Raw genomic sequence first — 25,738 nt, 5'->3', positions numbered from 1 at the left:
GTCGTTTAAAATCAATAGTGCGTGCAATCCCTGTCCCGATTTGTCACGATCTCGATCGCTCAGCCTCCCGATCTTGCATGGAAAGTTCTGAGATAGAAGCCGCGCACGGCCTGAGCTTCATTTTAATTTATGCTCGCGCCGTGGCTGGTCGGTATGGGCAGGGCAGTGGAGTCTAGTGGCTTCAGATAAACACGCGCGTGGGGCACACTATTGACTCCCACCCGGAGAATATCTGAAAATCATCTGTAGAGTGGCATCTCGTATTCTCCCACTTCCGGCCATGATCGTCGTCGGGCTGTACCGTTGACTAGTGAATTGTCTCAACCAAATTTCCTCCCATCCACATCTCGAGGTAGACACTACCTACTCACAATAATAATGACTCGCCTAACTGTTCCCCTAATAATCAACGGCAAGGAGGAGATCTCCACTGCCACCTTCGACGTGATCAGCCCCTACACGAACCAATCTTGCTGGTCCGCCGTGGCGGCTACCCCGCAAGATGCCATTCGCGCCGTGGAGGCCGCTGACGCTGCGTTTCCCGCGTGGTCACAGACAAAACCAACAGCCAGGCGGGATATCCTGCTCAAGGCAGCGGATATCCTTGAGGAACGTCTAGAACAGAATGCCGAGTATATGCGCACGGAAATGGGTGCTGACCATGGCGCATCGCAGATGTTTGTCGTGCCATTGGCGATTCGTATGCTGCGCGATGTGGCGGGCCGCATCACCTCCATTTGCGGGAGTGTTCCTGTCGTTGAGGCGGAGGGGCAGAGTGCCATGGTGTTTAAAGAGGCCATGGGTGTGATTCTGGGCATTGTGCCATGGTAGCAGCTGCCTTTGCCAGCCATAAGTCCCTTCGCTAACTGGTAGAAACAGGAACGCTCCTTACGTCTTTGGGATTCGTTCTGCGGCATGCGCGCTGGCCGCGGGCAATACGACCATCTTGAAATCTTCTGAGCTGACCCCGCGCTGCTACTGGGCCATTGGACGTGCGTTCGAGGATGCTGGTTTGCCCGCGGGCTGTCTGAATATCCTGTCGTGTCGTCCACAGGATGCCCCCGAGGTCGTCAATGCCATGATCGAGCACCCTGCAGTTCGTAAGATCAACTTCACCGGCAGCACGGTCGTAGGCCGGAAGATTGCCCGCGCATGCGGACAGAGTCTCAAGCCGTGTTTGATGGAGCTGGGAGGGAAGAACAGCTCCATCGTGTGTGCGGATGCCGATTTGAAGACTGCCGTGCAAGGTGTGTTGGCCGGCGCATTCTTAAACGTAAGTCAGTTCCGCTGTGTGTCTACTATCATTCTAATATCATTCTTCTACAGTCCGGCCAGATCTGTATGGCCACAGACCGCATCCTCGTTCACTCCTCAATCGCACCAGCATTCATCGAGGCCCTCAAGAGCGCACTCGCCGCAGGTGCCAATGCATCACCCCTGCCCCCGACTCTGGTCAACACTGCCTCTAAAAGTCGCGTTGAGGCCCTCATCTCTAATGCGCTCGCGAGCGGTGCACACTTTATCTCGGGGTCCGCAGAGATCAAACTCCCCGCCGACTCGGGGGTGCGCATGGCCCCCGCCGTGCTGGGAGGTGTCAAGGAGGATATGGCGCTGTGGCAGGAAGAAGCCTTTGCATCCGTGGCCGCATGCATGGTCTTTGACAAAGAGGACGAGGCAATTCGCCTCGCTAATGGCAGTGGATACGGTCTGTCTGCGTCGGTGTTTACAGAAGATCTGCGCAAGGGCTTGGCGATGGCCAAACGTCTTCAATCTGGGTACGTTGTCGATCATATCACTTTAGTTACGTGCTAATTTATATTCGCGTAGGGCGGTCCATATTAACAGCATGACAATCCATGACGAGCCCGTTCTGCCGCATGGTGGCGTGAAGAATAGTGGATGGGGTCGGTTCAACGCCGCGGAGGGATTGAATGAATTTTTGGTGACCAAGAGTGTGACTTGGATGGACTGATGCTGCAATTGTATAGATGCGCGGTAGCGGCATATTAGGAGTTCGTGGTTTCACCATAAACAATTAATCATATATTCTGTTGATAGCGAACTACAGTTCCATGGTCGTCTCATCGCTCACCGAGCCTCGGTTCATATTGACCCGAGCAGTTACTTCTCCCTCCCAGACACACGAATACCCCGAATCATTTATTCATTTATTATTCTGGATCCAGAATCAGCAACGGACGTATATAATTAATGTCCACGACAGTATCATCATCGGCCTTCGCTATGAGGTCATCCTGGCCCATAAAGGCAATTCCCGTTCCCGGATTATGTCACTTGGCGACCAATCAAGGCGCATTGAATGTTCAGCCCGGCAATTGATCTTGCCCATTGTTGCTGGACGGTTGTCGGGGTTTAGGGATCTTTTGATCAATGAATGCTATCGAGAGCGATATTATTATGATTCAGTAGTTCATTCCAGGGGTGTTTCTGCAATGCGACTCTACTCAACCATCCTCGGACTGCTTTCGGAATTCCCTGGTTTTGTCCCGAGGCCCAGCAGCGGAATTCACTGGCCCGAACTGCCGGTGTGGGTGCGCGGTCGGAATATGCTCTACACTCCAGGCTGGCTACAATCATTAGTCGTGTGGGATGTTTATAGATATATGGACAGTCTTGGAGAGTATAGTAGGACACTTCCTGTCAATCACGAATCAGAAACCCATGACGCAGTCGCATGTGAAATACTGCCAACTCCAGAATACATGTGATTTACATTCCTCCCTGCTCAAACCAACGTCGGCCTATTACTCAGCCCTGTTCTTTCCCCACGCCCCGTCGTGCCTCGGCCGATACCTCTCCGGTCGGCTTCTGACTTCAACCCCGGTCAATAACTTAACCTCTGCTCCCTTCCTCCCATCTCCCTCCCCCAATATTTTACCTTCCTCCCCTTCCCTTCTTCCCATTTCACATCATAATCATCATGGCAGCACCTCAAGTAATTGTTGTCGGCGGTGGCTGTATGTCTCTCTTCCCTTCCCCCAGCTCTTCCCCCGCATTTCCCTGAATTCACGCTGACCCGAAAACCAACAGTGTCCGGTCTTAGCGCCGCCCACACTGTCTATCTCAACGGTGGCAACGTCCTGGTTCTGGACAAGCAGGGTATGTACATCCCCGGCTTTCGATACACTCCCGCTGACACCCCCCAGCCTTCTTCGGTGGCAACTCTACCAAGGCTACCTCCGGTATTAACGGTGCCCTCACCCGCACCCAGGTCGACCTCGGCATTGCCGACAGTGTCAAGACCTTCTACGATGACACCCTCAAGTCCGCCCGTGACAAGGCCCGTCCCGACCTGATCAAGGTCCTGACCTACAAGTCCGCCGCCGCCGTCGAGTGGCTGCAGGACGTCTTCAACCTCGACCTCACTCTCGTCTCGCGTCTGGGCGGTCACTCCCAGCCCCGCACGCACCGTGGTCACGATGCCAAGTTCCCCGGCATGGCCATCACCTATGCCCTCATGCAGCGCCTCGAGGAGATCTCTCAGGCCGAGCCCGGTCGCGTCCAGATTGTCAAGAAGGCCGAGGTCACCTCGATCAACAAGAGCGGCAACGTGGTGACGGGTGTCACCTACAAGCACAACAACGAGACTAAGAGCGCCGAAGGTGTGGTCGTTCTGGCCACTGGTGGCTACGCCGCGGACTTTGGCGACACCTCGCTGCTCAAGAAACACCGCCCGGATACCTTCGGTCTGTCTAGCACCAACGGCACCCACGCCACCGGTGACGGCCAGAAGATGCTCATGGCGATCGGTGCCAACGGTATTGACATGGACAAGGTCCAGGTCCACCCGACGGGTCTCGTCGACCCCAAGGACCCCACCGCCAAGTTCAAGTTCCTGGCAGCCGAGGCGCTCCGTGGTGAGGGTGGTCTGTTGCTCAACTCGGACGGCGATCGGTTCTCCGATGAGCTGGGCCACCGTGACTACGTGTCCGGTCAGATGTGGAAGGAGAAGGAGAAGGGCAAGTGGCCCATCCGCCTGGTGCTCAACAGCAAGGCCTCCAACGTGCTGGACTTCCACACTCGTCATTACTCGGGACGTGGCCTGATGAAGAAGATGACCGGCAAGGAGCTGGCCAAGGAGATCGGCTGCGGCGAGGCGGCCCTCAAGAAGACCTTTGATGAGTACAACCTCATTGCCGATGGCAAGAAGAAGGACCCCTGGAACAAGCGTTTCTTCCACAACCTGCCCTTCAGCATTGACGACGACTTCCACGTCGCGCTGATGGAGCCCGTCCTGCACTTCACCATGGGTGGTATCGAGATCAACGAGCACGCCCAGGTCCTCAACTCCGAGCAGAAGCCCTTCGAAGGTCTGTTTGCCTGCGGTGAGCTGGCCGGTGGTGTCCACGGCGCCAACCGTCTGGGTGGTTCCTCGTTGCTGGGCTGTGTTGTATACGGCCGTGTCGCCGGTGACAGCGCCTGCGAGCACCTCTTCCAGAAGCTGATCAACAACGGCTCCTCTGCCGCCCAGCAGCGTCTCGGCCAGATCTCTCTGCACATCGACCCCTCCACTCCCGGCAAGATCTCAGTTGAGTGGAACGGTGCCTCCGCCGGTGGCAGCCTGCCCACCCTGGCCGCTGCTCCTGCTCCTGCTGCTGCTGCTGCTGCCGCCGAGGAGCCCGCCGCCCAGGCCAACTCCGACCCTGCCAACTTCAAGGTCCCCGAGAAGGAGTTCACCATGGAGGAGGTCGCCAAACACAACAAGAAGGACGACCTCTGGATCGTCGTCAAGGGCTGCGTCCTGGACGTGACCAACTGGCTGGACGAGCACCCGGGCGGTGCCAACGCCTTGTTCAACTTCATGGGCCGGGATGCTACTGAGGGTATGTTTCGATCATCCCTCCGTTCTCTTTTCTTTCATGCTAATAAAACCTGTCACAGAATTCGCCATGCTCCACGACGACGAGGTCATCCCCAAGTACGCCGGCCACATCGTCATCGGCCGCGTCAAGGGCCAGACCCCCAGCCTGGACCTGTAGATACTTTGGGCATTTCTCGTTTTGCTATTTTGTGTTCCCTGTCATACCCCCAACATTCCTCGCTTCCTCCCTCGCTCTGTTGTGATCACGATATCCGCGGGAGGCCTAGGCCACTAGTTTCTTTCTGTGCTTGTCTACCTACGCGCGAAGATTGATTCGGTCTTGTTCATGTATCATACCATCTTCCTCTATTCTTTCTCGTCGAAATATATAAGTTACTAGACTTTGGCCTGGATTTATAGTAGACGAGGAGATTTTTTCCTTCAGAATTTACTCTATGCTAGGTAGTTTGTACAAAGCGTCTTATCTACGTATATATACACTGTTCAAGTCCCCATATGCTTCAATATCATCTTCAACCTCCGCACCGCAGGCCCATCTTTATCTTCATTGTGCGGACCTTGTCTCTTCTCCTCCATCTCCGTCTTCGCAGCCTCCAACGCAGGCCGTAAAAACCCCCACACTTCATCGTGATACCGATCCTGCACACCGATCCAATCTGTTGCGCCGGGAAGATGGGAGAGTACATTATCCCGCAAAGAGGTCGAGGCTGTTTCGGATGCTGCGGAGGTGTCGTTCTGCTGAAGGAACGTGTCTATATCAGGTACGAGGCTGAGTGATGTTAGGTGTTGAGACTGTATCGAATGAGGCGGTGGAGGAGTCATCTGTCGACGGAACGAATCCAGCATCTCCATCTCAGCGGGCGTAAGCGGTGGAGGTTCCGAGAAAGCGAGGTCTGTTTCCAGTTCCGGCTCTTCGTCGCCGGTATCTGTTGGGGTCGAGAACCCGGCGTCGAAGGCAGGATCAGAGAGGAGGGATACGACACTTGCGCCGTCTGTGGAATTTATCTGGGCTTGGCTGCTGCTGCCATCTATTCCCTGGAAAGAGGTAGGCTGGCCGCGTTCCCAGGTCGTGTCGAATCTCCGCTGCACGGGATCATAGGCCCGCTGTTTGCCCTTCCAGTTCCCCGTTTCCGATTGTAGCGGATCAAGAGGATCAATACTACCCCCGTCCCCGTCCCTATCCCTCAGAACAATCCCCCCATCGTCGAAGTGATGTCGTTGCTGTTGGAACTCCTCTTCTGTCAGCGGCGGCAACGTAAACCCCCTTGCGTCTCAGCCGAGGCACTAGAAACGGCATCGCTCCGGAAGGACTCCGCGACCACGCTGGACCCAGGTCTTGTCTGGGAAGTAGAGGATGATGGTACCCCGACGACATCGTGGCTTGCGGTGTGGTATTGTGTAGATGAGGAAGGGAGGGAAGATGGTCCGGCGGCTTTGCCGTTCGTGGTCCTTGCCAGCGTGCGGGAGACTTCGGCTCCTGAGCTGGGGGGTGGAATGCGCAGCGCGCTAGATTGGTCGCGGAGCTTTGGATGCGGCTTGCGAGGGATTGTGTGGAGGGATTGTTTGAGGGTGACTTCGTTGGAGAGGAGGAGGGTTCTGCTGCTGGTCGTGATAGATCCGTGTCGCGATCATTCTTCGACCGAGGAGTCTTGCCCCGCGTGTTCTCGGGCGGTTGGTCGGACATAGATGGGTTGGGTTGGGTTGTGTCCGCGAGATCGTCTCTAGTCTGTTAGACTTAGGAGGACGGACGTAGAGTTGAATGTTTTATTATGTTATACAGCAGTTTTCGAAATCAGTTATACCTCCACACCCTTCCGACTTCATGCCCGGAAATCAACTCCGGTCTTTATGAGCTCTGATTGGATAAAGTATACTTGGTTAACATTTCTGACCGCTTCCCATAAACGTCGCTGTATTTAATAATACAATTGTCAGATTCCGCGGGATGTATTTTACGCGAAACCGCCATACACACGTGGCTCTATAGAACATTACGGTATTATTACGACGACTCACCTATCACATAAGGCCATTACTACTAACTATCACTCGATGCCCCTCACTGCTCACAAATGGCTTTTCCAAACATCTAAATCTTCACCCTAGCTCAAAGCGCTGCATCAAAATTTCCTGTGGTCTCAATTCAATGATCCTGCTTCATTTGCCCTCAGAATTACTACTACAACTAGCGACCTGCCTGGAGACAGAACGAGATATCAACTCATTGTCTCAAACAAACAGACGACTCCACGCTCTCCTCAATCCATATCTCTATAGACTGAATTCTCGAGGCTCAAATTCCGCTCTGCTATGGGCTGCCCAACATGACAATGTGGCTACAGCTCGATTATGTGTACAGGAAGAGGCCAAAGTTAGAGTGACGGATAGCAGGGGCCGGACACCATTATCCTGGGCCGCGCAGCACGGACATGAGGCGATGGTGAAGCTATTACTTGGGACAGGGCAGGCGGTTTTGAACTCAACAAACTGCGAGGGGACAACACACCGCCAGAAATTATTATTATGGGCTACGCAGCACGGACATGAACGCCTGGTGAAGCATATACTCAGGAAAGAGCAGGTGGGTTATGAATTGAAAGACTCCGAGGGATGGACACCATTATCCTGGGCTGCGCAAAATGGTCATGACGTGGTAGTGAAGCTGTTACTTGAAACTGGGCAGGTGGATGTGGACTCGAAGGACAGTGAATGTCGCACACCACTTACCTGGGCTGCGAAGCATGGACACGAGGCGGTGGTAAAGCTATTACTTGAGACCGGGCAAGTGGATGTGAACTCGAAGGACAATGAAGATTGGACACCATTGTTCTACGCTGCGCAGGAGGGACGTGAAGGAGTAGTGAGGCTATTACTTGAGACAGACCAGGTTCAAGTGGACTCGACGGACTTTTTCGGCTTGAGACCGTTGTCCTTGGCCGCAAGATTTCGACAGGAGGCGGTGGTGAAGTTATTACTTGAGACAGTCCAAATTGATGTGGTCTCGGAGGACACGCCATTTAACACATCTTTATTCATGACTGCTAAGCATGGATATGAGGCCGTCGTGAAGCTATTACTTGAGACGGGGCATGTGGATATGGTTCGGAAGGACTATGAGGGCTGGACACCATTGTTTCTAACCGCACTTGAACGTGAGGGAATAGTGAAGCTATTGCTTGAAAAAGGCCAGGAGGAGGTGGGCTCGGACAACACGTTGTCCAATGCCGCAAGATTTGGACGTACGCCGGTGGTGAGGTTATTACTAAAGACAGGCCAGATTGGCGTGGACCCGAAGAACCCCAGAGGTCTCATACCATTATCCCTGGCTGCGAAGCATGGATATGAGGCGGTGATGAAAATACTACTTGGGACTTGGCGCAGGCATCCATAGCGGTATTGAAGCTATTAAGATTGGGCAGGTGGAGGTGGATGAACATGGCGACCGACAAACGTATGGCAGACGAGGCGGTTTCTAGTCAGACTTCACGCATAGAACTTATTGTACTATAAAAGAACTAGTTGTACAGTATAGCCATGGCTGGGACGAGGTTTAAGGGCCTTGGCTAGACCCTTAATGCACTCTATCGAGATCCCAATCATCGTTCGCGAGACTTGAGGGCGGGGGTTGATACGGTATCGTTCTGTCATGGGTAAGCTCTATTGTTGCCGTTTTGCTATGATAATTGGTTAGTTAACTGGCTCCACTGACAAGTACACGTAAACTAAATACTGCTACACCTATACAATACCCTAGGCGAGACCTGATCTAGAAAGCCTGGGCTCGCCTACCGTCCGGTTCTTCCAATAGTAATTGAATCGCTACCTTCCTACTATATTTTGAAATTGCTCCGTGATGTTTCGTATTACATCATTCACGGAACTAAGCCTCGTGTAATCACCGATATCATCCAGAATGCCGGCTTCATATCTGCAAGTTCTTTCTGCGGAGTTTGAACAGCCCTTCAACAGATCCATACGAATTTCAGTTGGCCACCTCGCCGTGCCTCTTCAGCATAAATGCTGAGTACGGAGATGAGTATCCCACCGGCTATCCAGAACTTACGCCCGACAGTGCGTATCATCGTGAAGCTGTGATGCATATGGTGTCTCCCCTCGCCCCTAACTTGAAAGAAGTCACTCTCTTTTACCCGCTCGATGGTGCTACACCTGGGAACTCCTTTCTGCCACCTTGGGAGGAGTTTATTCAGGAGAAGAGGTCGATGCCAACAAAAGATTTACGTGGTGCCTTAAGATACCTTAGATTTCATCATGCATATTCTATCGAGAAAAATGATATGAAGCTTTGCGCGGCTCATACGGACTTCCCTGTCCTAGAAGTGCTCAAGCTTGACTCACGCCCGACCTACTCAACAAGTTGGCAACCGATGTTTGATTTCGCCTGCTTGAAAACTCTGGTTTTAGGTGGGCCGCAAGTCGATGAAATCTACCCACAAGTGAAGTGCTTCCTCCAGAAATTACGACCATTGTTAAGGGTTGGAATGACGACTTTGTGGTGGATGACATCTTGGATCCTCACGGGGCCTGTTTAATCGAATTAATGCTGGAAAGTCTGATTGATGACCCAGTCGAGTCGATCAGCAGTATGATCTATCGGCAATCACCCAGCGCTGCTCCTTGCTTCAATGCTTTGGTCTGACTCTCGACCGCGCGGATGGGGATTTCGAAGAAGTCGCTCTATATAGAACTCTAGTGTCCTTGCCACAACTGAAATGGGTCTCCTTGACGCTGCAAGTGTCAGTGACCTGGGCCTTCATCTCCCATGACGATGAGGACCACATGATTGACCCGCGCTTTGACGACGAGTTTGATCAACAAATCCCCAATGGCACTGGATCAGAGGCGTGCAACGGTGCGATTCGAACACGTCTAGTTAACTGTGCGCTCGATCCAGCCCTAGGGCGAGCCATCTTTCGTGCGATCTCCGCGGGTTAGCCCAAAGGCTCTGTCCCATTGGAGAAATTGAGTATACGGACGACGAAGGTAGAGGAGTTTGGGGAGGTTGGGTTTCCGGAGCCGTTGAGGCCGGTACTTAGGCACCTAAGCAGACCCTTGCAGGTTACGCAGAATGTCCGCGACGACTACCGTGATGAGCTGCGAGTGGAGCAGAAAGAATCTAGTGACAAGTTACCATCTGAGATCCCTGAATGGCTTCAAGTCATCTGGCGTCGCATTATATCCAAGAAACTGGCAGATGAATGGTGGAATGACTGGCACAGCTTGCCTCTTGCTTCTGTGGATGCTAGATGTGCGATGTACCGAGAATGAGTCGATGCGATCGCGCTGGGTCGTTCGGAATATACTGAGACAGTAACTATGGGATCCGAGGAATGGCATGTGGTAAACATGCTAGCCTGCGTATCAAAACAATGTGAGATGAGATTATGATGATGATTATTATTATTCTGTAGAGACCATTATTGCTCGAGAATTAGCGCTGCAATCATTGTCCAAAGGTCTGTAGTACGTTGGGGTTGCTTTCACCTCCTCCTCTTAGCCCCGGATGACGACAGAGGCACCGTGCCCAGCTTCCGGGGGTTCGCGACGGCAGCCAACCAGGATTTGGTCACCGGCGGCTGTCAGTCGAGCTCGGTTGCATGATTCAGATGAGTCTGTTTGTAAATAAGCATCCTTGTCGTCCCATGTGGGTGTTGGTCGGCTGTTTCTGGCAATGTTACAGCGGGAGGGCAGTGGTTGATGTCAGCATTGACTCGCCGTGGGAACTCTGGGGACGAGGATTGCAAATAGTTTCAGATATTTTCCGATATGGTCAGATCTTGCCAGATACGCAGACACTGCCCGATCCTGCCCAGTCCGTGGTGTTCCTCATGCTGGTTCCAGGATTATTAACGAACTGCTCCCCCACTACGAAAGTCCTCACCACCAAACCAAGCACCACCGCCTCATCCACCACACTTCCTTTTTCTCTTTCCCGCTCATCACCTCGACCTCCCTCTCACAACCCCCACCACCACCACCTGGCTCGGGTCCTTCTGCTCGGCTGCCCCTTCTTGGATAGACTCTTGTTTTTTTCATCTCCATGCCCCTCTCTCGAGCTCTGCTGCATCGGCTCCAGTCATAACCCACACCAACCCCAAACCCACTCAACTCAACCCACCACCACCACCAACCACGGCCAAACCAACAACAACATCCACCACCTGGCGTGTGCGTTGCTCTCCCCTTCACCAGTCCATCATTCGTGTCGTCCTCGCTCGCTGGGCACGCCCTCCAAAATTCGTAAAGCATCCCACTTGCTTTCCCTCTCCTCTCCCGCCTCCCCTCGCCCGCTCGTCATCGGCCTGCTCGACATTTGATCATCTCCCACGTCTCGCTATTATCGAGCCGGGCTGTTCTCACCCGTGTCCGACCGGGTCCGCAGTTCCAGTTATCGCATCGTCCACGATAGACCTGTTGCAGGCACCGTTTCTCGTCCGTGTCATTCTGCTGTCTCGATCCCTTGTCCACGGTCGCGGTCAGGGTCGATTCTAGAACGAAAAGATGGTAGACAGAGATCCAGGCTCGCCCACCTGGAAGTTCACACAGTAAGTCGGTCATCGGGACGAGTCGGCGACTGGTAATGAGCTCAGGACAGGCTAACTCGTCCAAACAGATGCTTTGGTGATAAAGGTGATGTAGAAGATATCACAGAGGGTAATTGTCTCTCTCCCTTCCCTCATTCTGTCCTTGTTGGCTAATGCGCCCGACCAGCGGACATCATTTCGACCGTTGAATTCGATCATACTGGTAACTACCTCGCTACGGGAGACAAGGGTGGACGTGTGGTGCTGTTTGAGCGTAATGAAACGGTACGTCTATTCTTCACGTGCAACTCCGGATTGACCCTGACACACGGCCACTGCAGAAAAAACCTGCGAATATAAGTTCCATACCGAGTTCCAGTCGCACGAGCCCGAATTCGACTATCTCAAATCGTTAGAGATCGAAGAGAAAATCAACAAGATAAAATGGTGCCGCCGACAAAATGCATCCCACTTCCTCCTCTCGACCAACGACAAGACAATAAAGCTGTGGAAGGTGTTTGACAAGTCTTTGAAAGTGGTCGCTGAGAACAATCTATCAAACGAGCTCACGCCAGCGGGCGCCGTGGGTGGCGGCGGCATGCCCCGGGCACCCCGGCTCTCCTTCAAGGACCCCTCCGCGCTGAAGCTCCCGCGCATGACACACCATGACACCGTGGTGGCAGCAGTCCCGCGGAGAACGTACGCCAACGCCCACGCCTACCATATCAACAGCATCTCCGTCAACAGCGATGGCGAGACATTCATCAGCAGTGATGACTTGCGAGTCAACTTGTGGAATCTCAATATTCAGGACCAGAGCTTCAACATTGTCGATATCAAGCCGGCAAACATGGAGGAGCTGACCGAAGTGATCACGGCGGCAGAGTTCCACCCCGTCGGCTGTAACTGGTTTATGTACGCCAGTTCCAAGGGCACAATCAAGCTGGCCGATATGCGGGAGCGGGCGCTGTGCGACGAGCACGCCAAACGTATGTCTTTGACCCCCTATTCCTGAGAGGCTGGGAGCTAACACCGCTGCTCACAAAAGTGTTCGAACAAGAGGAGGACGCCTCCTCGCGTTCCTTCTTCTCCGAGATCATCTCCTCCATCTCCGACGTGCGATTCTCCCATGACGGTCGGTACATCGTGTCCCGCGACTATCTGACCGTGAAGATCTGGGATGTCAACATGGAACGACAACCGGTTAAGACGATCCCCATCCACGAACACCTGCGGCCGCGCTTGTGTGATACGTACGAGAACGACAGCATCTTTGACAAGTTTGAGGTGGTCTTCTCAGGAGATGCGGAGAATGTCATGACGGGCAGCTACAACAACAACTTCATGATCTACCCGAAAGAAGACGACAAGGAGACGGAGATTGTGCTGCAGGCGGACAAGTCGGCCTTCAAGGCCAAGAAGGTTGGCGTGCCGACCCCGATGAACAAGGCAGGGAATGGCAAGAAGGCCGGCTCGCGGTCCGGTAGCCCTGCAGGTCCGGGCAGTCGGATGAAGAAGGAGACCGATGCCGACCAGATTGATTTCAACAAGAAGATCCTGCACATGAGCTGGCATCCCTTTGAGGACAGCATTGCCATTGCTGCTACGAACAACGTATGTTTCCACCTGCCCCTTGTGGTCTCTCTCTACTGACACGGACTCTTTCTAGCTCTTTGTTTTCTCTGCTCTGTAAAGGCGCGACTCTTCCCACGGCATCCCTCATAATCATCTTCTTCCATGGACAGGCGCAATTGGGGTTGGGGATTCGGTGGCTGATGGAGGACTTCGGGGGGTCTGGCGAGATCATGGTGAACCCGAAAAACACAGCAAAACAAAAACAAAAAGATTAATGACGATAGCAGCAGCAAGCCACAGATTCCCATAATCTCAGGACTTTTTCTTTCCCGTTCCCTCCCTTCCCTCTCCCTCTCCCTCTCCCTCTCTCCCTCTCTCTCTCTCTCTCTTTTTTCGTGTTCTTGCCTGTTGGTCCATGATTTGTATGCAGCTCCTTGGGTATGATGGCGTACGGGGATCCGTCATGATAGAGAATGTTAAGCCTGTTGGCCTTTATGAATCCTGCCTTTGTAGACGGTAGAGCGATGTGGCCGTAGAATATATTTTCGGGTGCAGACCGTTCCCACCTCTGTCTATAGCCAGAGGCAGTTGGTCATTACTTTGGCACTCAACACATTCATCCGTGTCTACCCATGTTCTCACCCGGCATCCTCTTCCCTCTACACCTCGCTTAGCCTCCTCCCAGTCCTGGCTGACGAGTCGGTTTTTTCTGCCCGGCGTTCCGGGGCGATGACGGAGGCGGAGGGTATTGATACTCTCCGCCATACAGTGACAGAACCACAATACGACCATAACCTCACAGCCAGGCATGTTCCCGACTGTCTTTTCCTGACCGGAACAACCCAGCCTCCGGTTTCTAACACGCTAGACCACCTCCGGATTAGCGCAAAGGCCACTGGAGAGCCCGCGATCGCGCGCAAAGGGAATCAATCACCCCCAGAGTCCCAGTCCCCTGTGTCCCTCCCTACTCGATTACATCCTCGTTTCCCAGTCTCCGTCTGTGGACCCTGGCGCTTGTCTCTTATTTCCTGCCTTGATTCAAGCTGGTCATGCTGTGACTGGAGTGCGCCCAGCACACCTTGACAGTGGAATAACTCTGGTGAACCAGTGACCCCGAGCTTGAGCCCAAGTCCCCCCTCACCCCGTTAGGGCACTCTTCGTTCTTTCTCTTCCCTGTGTCGAGCAAGACTGGCCAGTCGTTCTCCTTGGACCTCTCAATCGATTTAATTTTATGTGCAGACCATGAACCCTGGGAACGATAGTTGGCACTCCTCTGCTGGTGGGCCGCCGTCGCACCCTGGCATGGATCAAATGAACCAGCAGCAGAGGCCCTTGGGCTCTTTCAGGTATGTGATGCTGCTTCAACTGCTGTTTCTATGCTGCCAGTGACTGACATGCCATTCTTGCGACCCCCACAGTCAAAATCCATCTCAGCAAGGCCCGTCTCCGCAGCCCTCGGGCCCTGTCCTCCCCCTCCATCCGGTTAGAATCGCGCCTTCTATGCCCTCTCTGAATAATACTGACTCGGGATCGTTATTTCAGGCCCCTACCATCCTGGCGGTCAGTCGGGTGGCCATTCGCTCCCTGGCCTGGCAGAATTGAGCCAGAGCCACGGAGCAGCGCACCAGCCTCAGACGTACGGTCCACATCCTCCCTCCCATAATGCCGGCCACTCCCTGCCGGGAATCGGCCAAGCCATGCAGCATGCGTCTCCGCAGCTCAATCGCGAGCGTGAGCGCGACTCCCGAGAGCGGGAGATGATGGAGCGCCAGCGCCAGCAGGAAGAGCATGTCCACCGCGAGCGTGAGCAGCGGGAGCGGGAGCAGATGGAACGCCAGCAGATGGAGCGCCAGCGCGAGCAGCAGCAGCAGCAGCACCACCCTGTCCAGAGCCACACGGGCTCCATCCCCCTCCATCAACCCGTCGCCTCGAAGGTGCCCAACACCATCCATGGCCCTAACGGTCTTCTCTCCAACCTGAGTGGAGCTGCCGCGAACGGCCCTCAGGGTGCTGGTGGGCAGTCCTCTGGTGGACCTGGTAGCCTCTTCGGCCCCCAGATGCAGCAGCATGGTGAGGGTACGCCGCGATCATACATGCAGCACCCCGGTGGGCCACCGGGTAACCCAATGATGGGCTACAATGGATCTGGTCAGCAGATCCCGGGGAGTGTGGCTGCTCTGGCACAAGGCCAACAGCCAATTCTCAATGTGAGTGACATGTCCTTCAGGCAAATGGACCTGACACTAATGAATGTGTAGGATGCTCTGAGCTATCTGGACCAAGTGAAGGTTCGCTTCGTCGATCAGCCGGATGTTTACAACCGATTTTTGGATATAATGAAAGATTTCAAGAGCCAAGCGTGAGTTTTGTGCCTCTGTTCTCAGCAGAATCCGTCTGACATTCTCTAGGATTGATACTCCCGGCGTCATCCAACGCGTCTCCACCCTTTTCAATGGTCACCCTGCTCTCATTCAGGGATTCAACACCTTCCTCCCTCCCGGCTATCGTATTGAATGCGGAACTGAAGATAACCCCGATGCGATTCGCGTGACCACCCCCTCCGGCACCAATACACTGAGCATGCCTCGGACAGGACGTTCGCTGGATTCTGGAGATATCGGCCCTTCGGGTGGTCTGCACGGGCGCCCCGATTTTTATGATCAGTCGCGGCCTGGATGGCAGCAAAGCCAGCAGCAACAGCCACAGCAGCAGCCTGGGTCGTACTCGCCCGGCTCTCGCATGATGGGTCCCGGCATGTATCAGCAAGATGGATCTAGCCAAGAACACCACTACGGCTACCAAAGCCAGCAGGAGCCACAGGCGGCCGCCACTGCGGCGGCTATGTCACATCAGCAAGATCACCGTGGTGTCGCGCAGTTGCAAGGTGCTGCCTCGGCCTCTGCTGGTATGGGTCGGCCAACTCTTCTCCAAGTGACCTCGGCTGCGGGAGCGAACGCAAGTCTGACTCAGCCTATGAACAATCTGGCTGGCGTTGGCACTGGTATGCTGCAAGGTGCTCATGGCGACCTGACCAAGCGCGGACCCGTGGAATTCAACCACGCCATAAGCTATGTGAACAAGATCAAGGTTAGTACAGGTATCAAGACCGATTATGACCAAAAAGCTGACAGCTACTAGAATCGCTTCTCCAGTGCGCCAGAGATCTACAAGCAATTCCTTGAGATTTTGCAGACGTACCAGCGGGAGTCTAAGCCCATTCAGGATGTCTACGCGCAGGTGACCCAACTGTTCAACACTGCCCCGGATCTCCTGGAAGATTTCAAGCAGTTCTTGCCTGAATCTGCGGCCCATGCAAAGCAGCAAGCAGCGGCTCGCGCAGCCGAAGAGGCTGCTCCTCTCAGCAATTTGCGTGGAGATCCCATGGGCCCTGGCGGTCTCGCTTCTCAGACCCCCAACCGGGATGTCAAAATGCCACCCCTTGGTCAATTCAATGTCAAGGAAAAGGAAGGCAAGAAGCGCCGCGGTGGTCCAGGTGGTGCCGGCGTGACCTCTTCCATGTCCGGCCCTGCTGGTGCTGAGGCTGCGCGGATGGCTGATGTCCAGGCTGGCCGCACTCAGGGTCAATTTGGTAACGTTAATAAGGTGAGCTTCAGATTTTCTCCCGAAATTAGATATATTACTGACGAGGTAACAGAGAGCCAAGTACCACCACGGCAAACCCTCAACAGGTGCTGACTTGTCGAATGTGTCTCCGACCTTGATCCCTGCGCTCCCAGAACCCATCCAGCCGTCTGTTTCGATGACTCCGAGTCAAGAGGAGATTGCCTTCTTTGACCGCGTGAAGAAGTTCATCGCGAACAAGCAGGTCTTCAGCGATTTCCTGAAGCTGTGCAACCTGTACACCACCGACCTTGTGGATCGTCATGTTCTGGTCAAGAGAGCCGAGGGATACATTGGGTCTAATGCGGAGCTCATGAGCTGGTTCAAGCGATTTATGAGTGTCGAGGAGCCTGAGGACAAAACCATCGACCCTAAGCCGCGAACGGAGGCTGGTATGGTCAACTTGGCTCATTGTCGATCCCTGGGGCCTAGCTACCGTCTTCTGCCTAAGCGGGAGCGCCAGAAGCCTTGCAGCGGCCGTGACCAGCTGTGCTTTGAGGTTTTGAATGACGAATGGGCATCTCATCCTACCTGGGCATCCGAGGATTCTGGGTTTGTTGCGCACCGAAAGAACCAGTACGAAGACGCCTTGCATCGCATAGAGGAGGACCGCCATGATTACGATCACCACATCGAAGCGTGCACCCGCACTATCCAGCTGATCGAGCCGATCTGCCAGCAGTTCCTTGTCATGAGTGAAGCTGAACGGGCTGCTTTCAAACTGCCTCGCGGTCTTGGTGGCCAGAGCGAAGCGATTTACCAGCGGGTGATCAAGAAAATCTATGATCGCCAGCGCGGCGAGAAGATCATCCGTGACATGTTTGAGCGCCCTTGCCAGATTCTTCCGATTGTTCTCTACCGTCTCAAACAGAAGCTGGAGGAGTGGAAGGTGTGCCAGCGCGAGTGGGATAAGGTCTGGCGCGAGCAGATGCAGCGCGCATACTGGCGCAGTCTCGACCACCAGGCCATTGCTACGAAGCAGACGGACAAGAAGCTCTTCATCGCGAAGAACATCCAGCAAGAAGTTCAGTCCAAGTTCGAGGAGGACCGGAACCTTCGCAAGGGTGGATGGACCCCATCCAAATACCAGCGCGAGTTTACCTTCAGTGACTTGGACGTCGTATTAGATGCCACTCACCTGCTCATCTTGTACTTTGAACGGGGAACCAGTGGCTTCGGCGCCGATACGCAGAAGTTGACAGCCTTTGTCAAGGACTTCATCCCAGTGTTCTTCGACCTGGACCGGGAGACTTTCCACGACTATATGGATGAAATTTCGGTTGCAACCTCGCCTGCCGAGGAGGTAGACGGGGAGAATTTCGCGGCCGAGGACGCCTCAAATTCCAGTCGGAAAGAGCTCAACACCCAGAAGATCGGCCTCTTGCGCGAGGCTCTTGAGCGTAAGACTGAGAAAGGGAAACGGACTAAGGAGGATGGTGCTGTTGCAACTCCCCTTGCGACCCCCGAGGTTCCGCGAGCTCCATCTGCCGCCGTTTCAGAGCCCGAGGAGTTTAACGTGGCCGAGCTCAAGTGGATGGAGCATCCCGGTCAGGGCAACTTCAATCTGCAGCGCGAGTACACGCTTAACGAGAAGTACGAGAAGAAGGTGCACAATCTGTACGCCAACTTGAACATTTATTGCTTCTTCCGGACCTTTGAAATCCTCTACGAGCGTCTGCTGCGCGTCAAGGGGCAGGAGGCGGAAGCTCACGAGCAAGTGCGTCGAGGTCTTTTGCCCAAGCCTGCGCATGAACTGGCTCTGATTGACCGATTCCCTACGGATTTCTTCTACGACTGCGACCCCAAGGCCAATCTGTACCAGCAGGTTGTGCGCATGTGCGAGGAAGTGATCAAAGGCGACATGGACCAGATCCATCTGGAGGAAACCCTGCGCCGCTACTACATGCAGGGTGGCTATCTGCTCTACAACCTTGACCGCATTTTGTCTTCGATTACCAAGTACGCTGCATCCATCTTCACTGGTGATTCGCGCGATCGCAGCTCGGATATCGTGAATCTCTTCTTCCGGGAACGGGAGAAGGAGGAGACTACGCACCACCAGGAGATCCAGTATCGCAAGCAGGTGGAGAAGATGATCAAGGATGGCGATCTCTATCGCATCACCTACGTGAGTTTCCTCGGTCGTCATGGTTCGTTCCATACTAATCATTCGCAGTACCCATCGGAGCGCCGGACAACCGTCCAACTGATAACCCCCGAGGACGTGACCTTCGACAACGCGGAGCTAAGCTCCGAAGCCCGCTGGTCGTACTACGTTACCGCATACTCGATGCGTGACCCGACCGAAGGCGTGCAGTTCTCCGCAATGCGCATGCCCTTCTTGAAGCGCAACCTGCCAGGCAAGCTGGACGAGGACGAGGAGTATGACCGCTTCTACCGACGCCTGCAGCATTTTGACGGTCTTATTATCCGCGTCTGCGCCAACAACTACACGATGCTCTACCAGCCTGAAACCTACGACTGGTTCTGGCGCTCCACCGCCCCGATCGTCGACAAGGATGCTGATGCTGAGACGGCCAAAACCCAGACAGAGGACGCTGCCAAGGAGAAGGCTGCACTGCGTGAGAAGCGCCATGACCGCTTCGTCGAGAAGTTCGTCAACAACCCCAACTGGGCCCGTGGTCTTAGCAAGGACAAGGTGGACGAGTCAAATCAGCGCTTCCGCTCTTGGCTGAATGGTACCTTGTCCGCTGAGAATGCTGTTTCTGCCACCGAGGAGGCTGAAAAGCCCACTGAAGACAAGGAGGCTGAGAAGAGCAAGAGTCCCCCGAAGGAGGACCAGCCCGATGCCGAGATGGCAGATGCCGCACCACCCGCGCCTGAGGCAGAGGCGGAGACTACGGAGGCGCAATGATGATATTGCATTTTGGTTAAACCGTGACTTGGATGGCGTCTATTATTTAACATGAGGAAAATTGCTGCGATGCCTTGACACTCTTCTGGTTTTGTCTTTTCTTTTTTTTCTTTCTACATACTGCGCTTCGCCTGGAATCTCTCGAGATCTGATCTGCACGGACCAACGGGGATTGGGGGTTGAATGATTTGTCTTTAGTTTCTCTTCTTTCTCCATTCCAATGTATTTTATGCGATATAACCTTTTCCCTTGATTTGTGTGTCTGTGGTTGGACGGCGTAGTTGTCTGGGCCATCCTCTTGTCTTTCTGGACGCCCTGAACCGGTCTCCAGTGACCTTGTCTGACCCCGGAGGTCCTCACCATAGCCAATCACCCCTCGGATATGGTTCACCCCGGCGTCCCAGACAGGGTTGCAGCTCCGGTTACCCGAATATCATTTACCGATACAGGCCCGAGACCTGGTGGACTGACTGGCGCAAACCCGGCCCGAGAGCTTCCCGAAGAAGCAGATTTGCTCCGATTATCTGCAAAAGCGATCCAGATCGATCTAGACGATTTGGGAGACTATTGAAGGGAAACGATTACTTGGATAATGGTGAGAAACATGCGAAAGAGCATAGATTCATGAAACTGGTGGTTGTATCAGTATGACTCCTCGATCGAGAAAACCCCGAGCAAAGACCGAACCATGAACGTGACGTCAGTAATGTGTCGGCCTCGAATTTGGTACCACAGCATCATCAATTTCAGACTCTTCCAGCACGTCGAAAAAGAAAAGAAAGGCCATATAGGAATCTCGGATTTGGCAACCGACACGTGGAATCTTCTGGCCCCAACGACTCTGCGTGCATTGACTCTGTCTAGAGCGGAACGGCGAAGCTTTGCAGCTCGACTATCCCCGGAGGAAACAGACCCAGCATCCTTCGCCCGAACCTTCCATTGTTCCGGCTCTGTACGAACATTCCTTCTGTCGCGGGGCGAACGAACAGAGGGGAAGCTCTGACATAATAACCTTTAATACCTTGGGTTCCTCCTGTTTTTTTCTTCTTTCTTTCTTTCTTCTTCTTCTTCTTCTTCAGTTTACCTTCTTTCCTAACCATAAAATCTCCCCTCACCGCAATGGCTGCTTCTGCCCTGCTGAAGAGCCGCGTTCGCCGGCCCTCGTATCTGCAAAAGCTCGCCAAGGCAGAGGATCTCATCGATCTCTTCCCGCATGGCTCGTACATCGGCTGGTCCGGTTTCACGGGTGTTGGGTATCCCAAGTAAGTATTTGCGAACTATTGAAACTCCATTATTCAGTTGCAGAATCAATTGCTCATTCTTCGATTAGAAAAGTCCCCACCGCACTAGCCGACCATGTTGAGAAAAACAACTTGCAAGGCCAGCTCAAATACACGCTATTCGTTGGGGCGTCGTCCGGCGCGGAGACTGAAAACCGCTGGGCGCGCCTGAATATGATTGAGCGACGCAGCCCGCACCAAGTGGGCAAGGAGATCGCCAAGGGGATCAACAGTGGGCAGATCAAGTTCTTTGACAAGCATCTGAGCATGTTCCCCTCGGACCTGGTCTATGTAAGTTTGATAACTTTGGCAAGAGGGGGATAGCTCGGCCATGGGGCCAAGCTTCCTACCCGGGTTGGTTTGTGTCCACACCGCTGATCCTTACGCCCGTTCTTGCAGGGATACTACACTCTCAACAAGCCCCATAACAAGCTCGACGTGGCCGTGATCGAGGCCTCGGCCATCACGGAGAATGGCGGCATTATTCCCGGCGCCTCCGTGGGCGCCTCGCCCGAGCTAGTCCAGATGGCCGATAAGGTGGTCATCGAGGTCAACACGGCGAGCCCGTCGTTCGAGGGGCTGCATGATATTGTCGGGTCCGACCTACCCCCCGGCCGCAAGCCGTACTTGATCATGGCCCCCGAGGACCGCATCGGGACATCCTACATCCCCGTCGACCCGGAGAAGGTTGTCGCTATTGTCGAGTCTGACTACCCGGACCAGACGCAGCCCAACGCCCCAGAGGATGCCGACTCCCAGGCGATCGCGAGCAACCTCATCGAGTTCCTCAAGCACGAGGTCAACCACGGCCGTCTACCACCAAACCTGCTACCCATCCAGTCGGGCATTGGCAACATCGCCAACGCCGTGGTCGGGGGGCTGAGCAAGGGCGGAGCAGACTTTACTCACCTGAAGGTATGGACTGAGGTGCTGCAGGACTCGTTCTTGGATCTGTTCGATAGTGGGAACCTCGACTTTGCCACCGCAACCTCCATCCGCTTCTCGCCCGATGGATTCAAGCGTTTCTACGATGGATGGGAACGCTACGCCGGCAAGCTGCTCCTGCGCTCGCAGCAGGTCTCGAACTCACCTGAGATTATTCGCCGTCTGGGTTGTATCGGCATGAACACCCCCGTCGAGGTGGATATCTACGCTCATGCTAACTCCACCTGCGTTATGGGCTCGCGCATGCTGAATGGCCTCGGTGGCTCTGCGGATTTCTTGAGAAATTCCAAGTACTCGATCATGCATACGCCCAGCTCGCGGCCTAGTAAGACCGATCCTACGGGTGTCAGCTGCATTGTGCCTTTTGCGACGCATATCGACCAGACGGAGCATGATCTGGACGTGGTTGTGACTGAGCAGGTAAGTTATTTTTATTTATTCATACACCTTATCTGTGGCGTACTAACATTTTTTCCAGGGTCTCGCCGACGTCCGCGGCCTCTCTCCTCGCGAGCGCGCCCGCGTCATCATCGACAAATGCTCCCACCCAGAATACAAGCCCATCCTACAGGACTACTTCGACCGCGCCGAGTTCGAGTGTTTGAAGAAGGGCATGGGCCATGAGCCGCACCTGCTCTTCCAGGCGTTCAAGATGCACCAAAACCTGCAGGAGAAGGGCACGATGAAGATCGACTCGTGGGACTAATTTAATTATTGTTTTTATTTTTTCTCGCACGGGATGGTGAACTGTGGGTTGTTTTTCTTTGCTTTGAGAATGCGGATCGATTGCATGTGTACGAAATATCATGAGGGATTGATGAGCTAGGACCGACTGTTTGCTATGATGCGAAATACTAGTGGATTGGTAACCTAGAGCATTTGATTCAGGTGGTCTCTGGACGACTGTGAGTAGATCAAAGATATCGGAAGTAAACTAGTGATGATAATCTGATCCGACAAATAGCCACTAAATCCGCTCCAATAGATCATGACAAATACGGTCTTAGCTTCGATGATTGGCAGCCTTATTCCCCCTGGCGTCTGCTAGTGAGCATCGTGGTCGATGCCATGTAGCAGAGTAGTCTATGAGCTATTCGATGATACGAATCCATGAAAATTTTATTTATTACTTGAGAAACGATGATCAAAGTTTGAAGAGTAGAAATTATAGATATAAACACATAATAAGTAGAAATAGGATATCTGAAACCCAAACACCGAAAACTCCAAATATCAAAAACCCAAGCCCAGAGCAGAGAATATTCTATCTCTTTCCTTCCACCAGATTCGCCAACTATGCATTCTTTCTTGTTTATCATTCCTTGAACGTTCCGCTTCAAATCAGCATGTACGCATAATGAATGCACTCAAGCAACCGTCGGGGGATGATAAGCCCCACCGGTAACCCTGCTCCAGAGCAAATTGAGTAGTCCACTTGGAGCATCACCGGACTTGCGACGAGCCCAGCCGTTCTCGACGTTGTAGTGCTTCACGTCTTGGAGGCCGGCGAAGAGACCACGGCCTGCGGTGGGATGCTGTAGTTCTCTTATTAGTGGGTGTTATGGGAGACAGGTGGATCAGGTAGATGGTAGACGTACGCGATATTCGGTAGCGGGGTTGCGAGTCCAGAAGTCTGCGCCGTAGTCGTTTTGGAGGCGAGGCTGGTTGTTCTTTGTGGTGGATGTCATGTTGGTATAGTTGTAGATGAGGATGTCGTGTATTGATCTTCAAGTAGATGCTTGATTGATTGTATGAATGTATTTCTTGATGAACGGAACTGCAACCAAACCACCATGGAGCAACCTTAAATACCTTTCGATCAAAGACACAGCCACGACAACATTCATCAGCCCACCAGTCTCCCGCCATCTCCGCCGGCCGAATCCTCTTCGGAGAGCACCGTTCGGTTCCGAAGGCCTTATTTCGGTGAAAGGTCTCGCTCAGCAATATGATAGGTCAAAAGCTCCATTGTCAATGTCTGGATAGCATGATGATTGATCCGTGCCCTCGGCTGCGCACCGGATCCGGGGTGGTTGCTGGGAGTCGTGTTCCAGGAGCTATGACGTATAGACTGGCAGGCTTGCAGATGCGTTTGGTCGAACCACTCGGAAACCCTAATGCTGGATTTTCTCACTGGTATTGGTATCGGGGGATGCCGGGTGTAAATATTTTGAATGATTTATTTGCGCGGCGGTTGTTTGCTGCGAATTGTGGTATTGCGGCGCAGGAAAATGTCGGAGTGGCATGATCGTTGACCGGGGTGAATGGGCGGAGGCCTTTTATTTTGGATAGTGCAATGTGGGCAGATTTCGTGGGATTACTGTTTCCTTGCTGTTTATTCTAGAATGCCGCTGGAGTTCTACTTGGGTGGTTGATCAACCTGCCAGGGATGTATATATCGACGATCTCCACGTGGTGAGTTTCTCTTCCGCGTTGGGAATGCAGAATGTGCGGGGCTTAGGGATATGCATCGGAATGTGGAGAGAAAGAAGACACAAATGATACTTCTACGATTCCATTATTATAACATGTCTTATCGAGTCTCCATATTCATGGATCTATATATGTCTTGGTCGTAGGTCCGCTCACGTGGTTAGGGTTTCTGGCCTCACTGAAATCCATCTATGCTGATAGTAAAAAAGCTAACCAAGTATGTACCGAAATGATCTACATGTACTTCAATTTACTGACAAGTGCATGACTTCAAATTGATGTGCTCACTGGAAGTATGGAGACCTGCCCCCCTTCTGACAATAGCCTCAAAAAGGGTCACGCCAAGCATTGCCCTAAACATGGTCTCATCCGCTTTGCCCGAGACACTAATAATACTTTTTCCGAGCACTCTTCTTGGCCACCAACAGGAATCTCTATTGGAGGCAATGCAACTCCAAGCGGGACTCCCTCCCGATCACCAACCTTTTTCTTACGTAGTACGGAGTACCCCTGATTCTAAGACTCGAGAACAAGATAAAGTGTGCGTGTGCACTGCGGCTCCTCGGCGCCGACAACAACAATAATTGAACGCCAGAAAGGAGAACTCGGCACTAGCGAGTGGACACATTGGGACACGGGTTCCGGGTTAAGAGATGGCATAATCCTCACGTCCCCATAATCCTCACGTCCCCACCAGACTCCCGTGCAAGGCAGCCGGCAATACTGAAATGGGATCTACCCCATGTGTCCTCCGTAGGGGGTAGATGGCGGGTCGTGATCCAGACCTTGGAGACCATTGCGATCAGCAGCGAGTCCCGCGGGCCAACGTTGCCCTAATCATGCCCTACTTACACCGCCAGGCTGGCTGACAGTTGCCCCGTGACAGTCTGGCCGTCATGGGCGTGGATGAGATGGGAATACTCACTGAATCATCAGTCGACCTAGACCAGAAAAATATATTTGTTTATACATCTGATCAGCTCTACTGTTTGTACCACTTACCACGGCCGGGATGTCGGCTCGTGAACGTGGGCTCCGGACGGGTGACTGGGATCGTCAGGGGGGGGAGCGGGAGACAGAATAACGGGGCCATTTGGAGGTATGCTTATGTTGGTATTTTTGCACTTCCTTCTCTAGAGGCTGAGCGACCACTCGCATTCCGATCGGCAGGGCGGGAAATTAGCCTGCAGCCAACCCAATGGCAGCTCGGGCACGGCCCGCCGCTTATCCCGTTGTGGTCAAGGGCCGGCGCGCAATGATGGAGTCACCCCACATGGCGGTTTTTTTGGGCCGAATTGGGAGTATTATTGTGTTTGTGTTGACGAAGAGTTTTTGGATATGATCGCGAAGTGATAGATGGGAGCTGAAGAGGGAGGGATCTGGTGGATGATGATAGCCCTCCGTCAACAGAGAAGCGTGTATCGTGAGATGTCCTCCGGCAAGGGCCTGGAAGTGAAACCGCCCGGCACCCCGTTGGCCCTAACCCACGAAAGGAGAGTCCGTGATACCGCGGCCAGGCTAGGTGGTACAGGAAACCCCCCACTAACACCCCTTTTCCCCCAATCATCCTCCTTCCGTCCCTGAACCGGTTCGAGGCCTCCCTGTACGAACAGGAACCAGGGGC

General features: G+C 53.6%; 9 protein-coding genes across 9 annotated transcripts; 7 read left to right on the top strand and 2 right to left on the bottom strand.

Moving 5' to 3' along the window:
• Nucleotides 1–378: 378 nt before the first annotated feature.
• N7510_001811 (aldehyde dehydrogenase) lies at nt 379–1,972 on the top strand (the record flags this gene model as incomplete). Its single annotated transcript, XM_056973738.1, has 4 exons — nt 379–827; nt 880–1,273; nt 1,327–1,775; nt 1,828–1,972. The coding sequence occupies 4 exons, from the start codon at nt 379–381 to the stop codon at nt 1,970–1,972; spliced, it is 1,437 nt and encodes a 478-aa protein (XP_056838855.1).
• A 969-nt stretch (nt 1,973–2,941) lies between these two features.
• Nucleotides 2,942–5,000, top strand: osm1 (putative fumarate reductase Osm1; the record flags this gene model as incomplete). The annotated part of the gene is made up of 4 exons (XM_056973737.1): nt 2,942–2,978; nt 3,052–3,120; nt 3,168–4,844; nt 4,903–5,000. The coding sequence occupies 4 exons, from the start codon at nt 2,942–2,944 to the stop codon at nt 4,998–5,000; spliced, it is 1,881 nt and encodes a 626-aa protein (XP_056838854.1).
• A 326-nt stretch (nt 5,001–5,326) lies between these two features.
• On the bottom strand, nt 5,327–6,527 carry N7510_001809 (uncharacterized protein; the record flags this gene model as incomplete). Its single annotated transcript, XM_056973736.1, has 2 exons — nt 5,327–6,107; nt 6,208–6,527. 2 exons carry the CDS (start codon nt 6,525–6,527, stop codon nt 5,327–5,329), a joined length of 1,101 nt encoding a protein of 366 aa, XP_056838853.1.
• Nucleotides 6,528–6,989: 462 nt separating this feature from the next.
• N7510_001808 (ankyrin repeat domain-containing protein) lies at nt 6,990–8,234 on the top strand (the record flags this gene model as incomplete). Its single annotated transcript, XM_056973735.1, has 1 exon — nt 6,990–8,234. One exon carries the CDS (start codon nt 6,990–6,992, stop codon nt 8,232–8,234), a length of 1,245 nt encoding a protein of 414 aa, XP_056838852.1.
• Nucleotides 8,235–9,401: 1,167 nt separating this feature from the next.
• On the top strand, nt 9,402–10,129 carry N7510_001807 (uncharacterized protein; the record flags this gene model as incomplete). The annotated part of the gene is made up of 3 exons (XM_056973734.1): nt 9,402–9,444; nt 9,555–9,791; nt 9,849–10,129. The coding sequence occupies 3 exons, from the start codon at nt 9,402–9,404 to the stop codon at nt 10,127–10,129; spliced, it is 561 nt and encodes a 186-aa protein (XP_056838851.1).
• A 1,233-nt stretch (nt 10,130–11,362) lies between these two features.
• Nucleotides 11,363–19,456, top strand: N7510_001806 (transcriptional regulator SIN3; the record flags this gene model as incomplete). The annotated part of the gene is made up of 14 exons (XM_056973733.1): nt 11,363–11,406; nt 11,475–11,515; nt 11,573–11,670; nt 11,765–12,374; nt 12,434–12,999; nt 13,516–13,956; nt 14,200–14,306; nt 14,379–14,442; nt 14,526–15,167; nt 15,219–15,319; nt 15,369–16,047; nt 16,099–16,563; nt 16,616–18,709; nt 18,758–19,456. The coding sequence occupies 14 exons, from the start codon at nt 11,363–11,365 to the stop codon at nt 19,454–19,456; spliced, it is 6,651 nt and encodes a 2,216-aa protein (XP_056838850.1).
• A 688-nt stretch (nt 19,457–20,144) lies between these two features.
• Nucleotides 20,145–20,459, top strand: N7510_001805 (uncharacterized protein; the record flags this gene model as incomplete). Its single annotated transcript, XM_056973732.1, has 1 exon — nt 20,145–20,459. One exon carries the CDS (start codon nt 20,145–20,147, stop codon nt 20,457–20,459), a length of 315 nt encoding a protein of 104 aa, XP_056838849.1.
• A 116-nt stretch (nt 20,460–20,575) lies between these two features.
• On the top strand, nt 20,576–22,387 carry coaT (acetyl-CoA hydrolase ACH1; the record flags this gene model as incomplete). The annotated part of the gene is made up of 4 exons (XM_056973731.1): nt 20,576–20,718; nt 20,787–21,027; nt 21,136–22,101; nt 22,160–22,387. 4 exons carry the CDS (start codon nt 20,576–20,578, stop codon nt 22,385–22,387), a joined length of 1,578 nt encoding a protein of 525 aa, XP_056838848.1.
• Nucleotides 22,388–23,048: 661 nt separating this feature from the next.
• N7510_001803 (uncharacterized protein) lies at nt 23,049–23,369 on the bottom strand (the record flags this gene model as incomplete). The annotated part of the gene is made up of 2 exons (XM_056973730.1): nt 23,049–23,216; nt 23,280–23,369. 2 exons carry the CDS (start codon nt 23,367–23,369, stop codon nt 23,049–23,051), a joined length of 258 nt encoding a protein of 85 aa, XP_056838847.1.
• Nucleotides 23,370–25,738: the final 2,369 nt, after the last annotated feature.

Source organism: Penicillium lagena, assembly GCF_028827675.1.
Source record: "Penicillium lagena strain IBT 129212 chromosome Unknown utg000001l_segment0_segment0, whole genome shotgun sequence".
Taxonomy (NCBI): Eukaryota; Fungi; Ascomycota; class Eurotiomycetes; order Eurotiales; family Aspergillaceae; genus Penicillium; species Penicillium lagena.
Note: the sequence above shows the minus strand (reverse complement) of the source record. Positions and strands in the feature narration are given on the sequence as shown.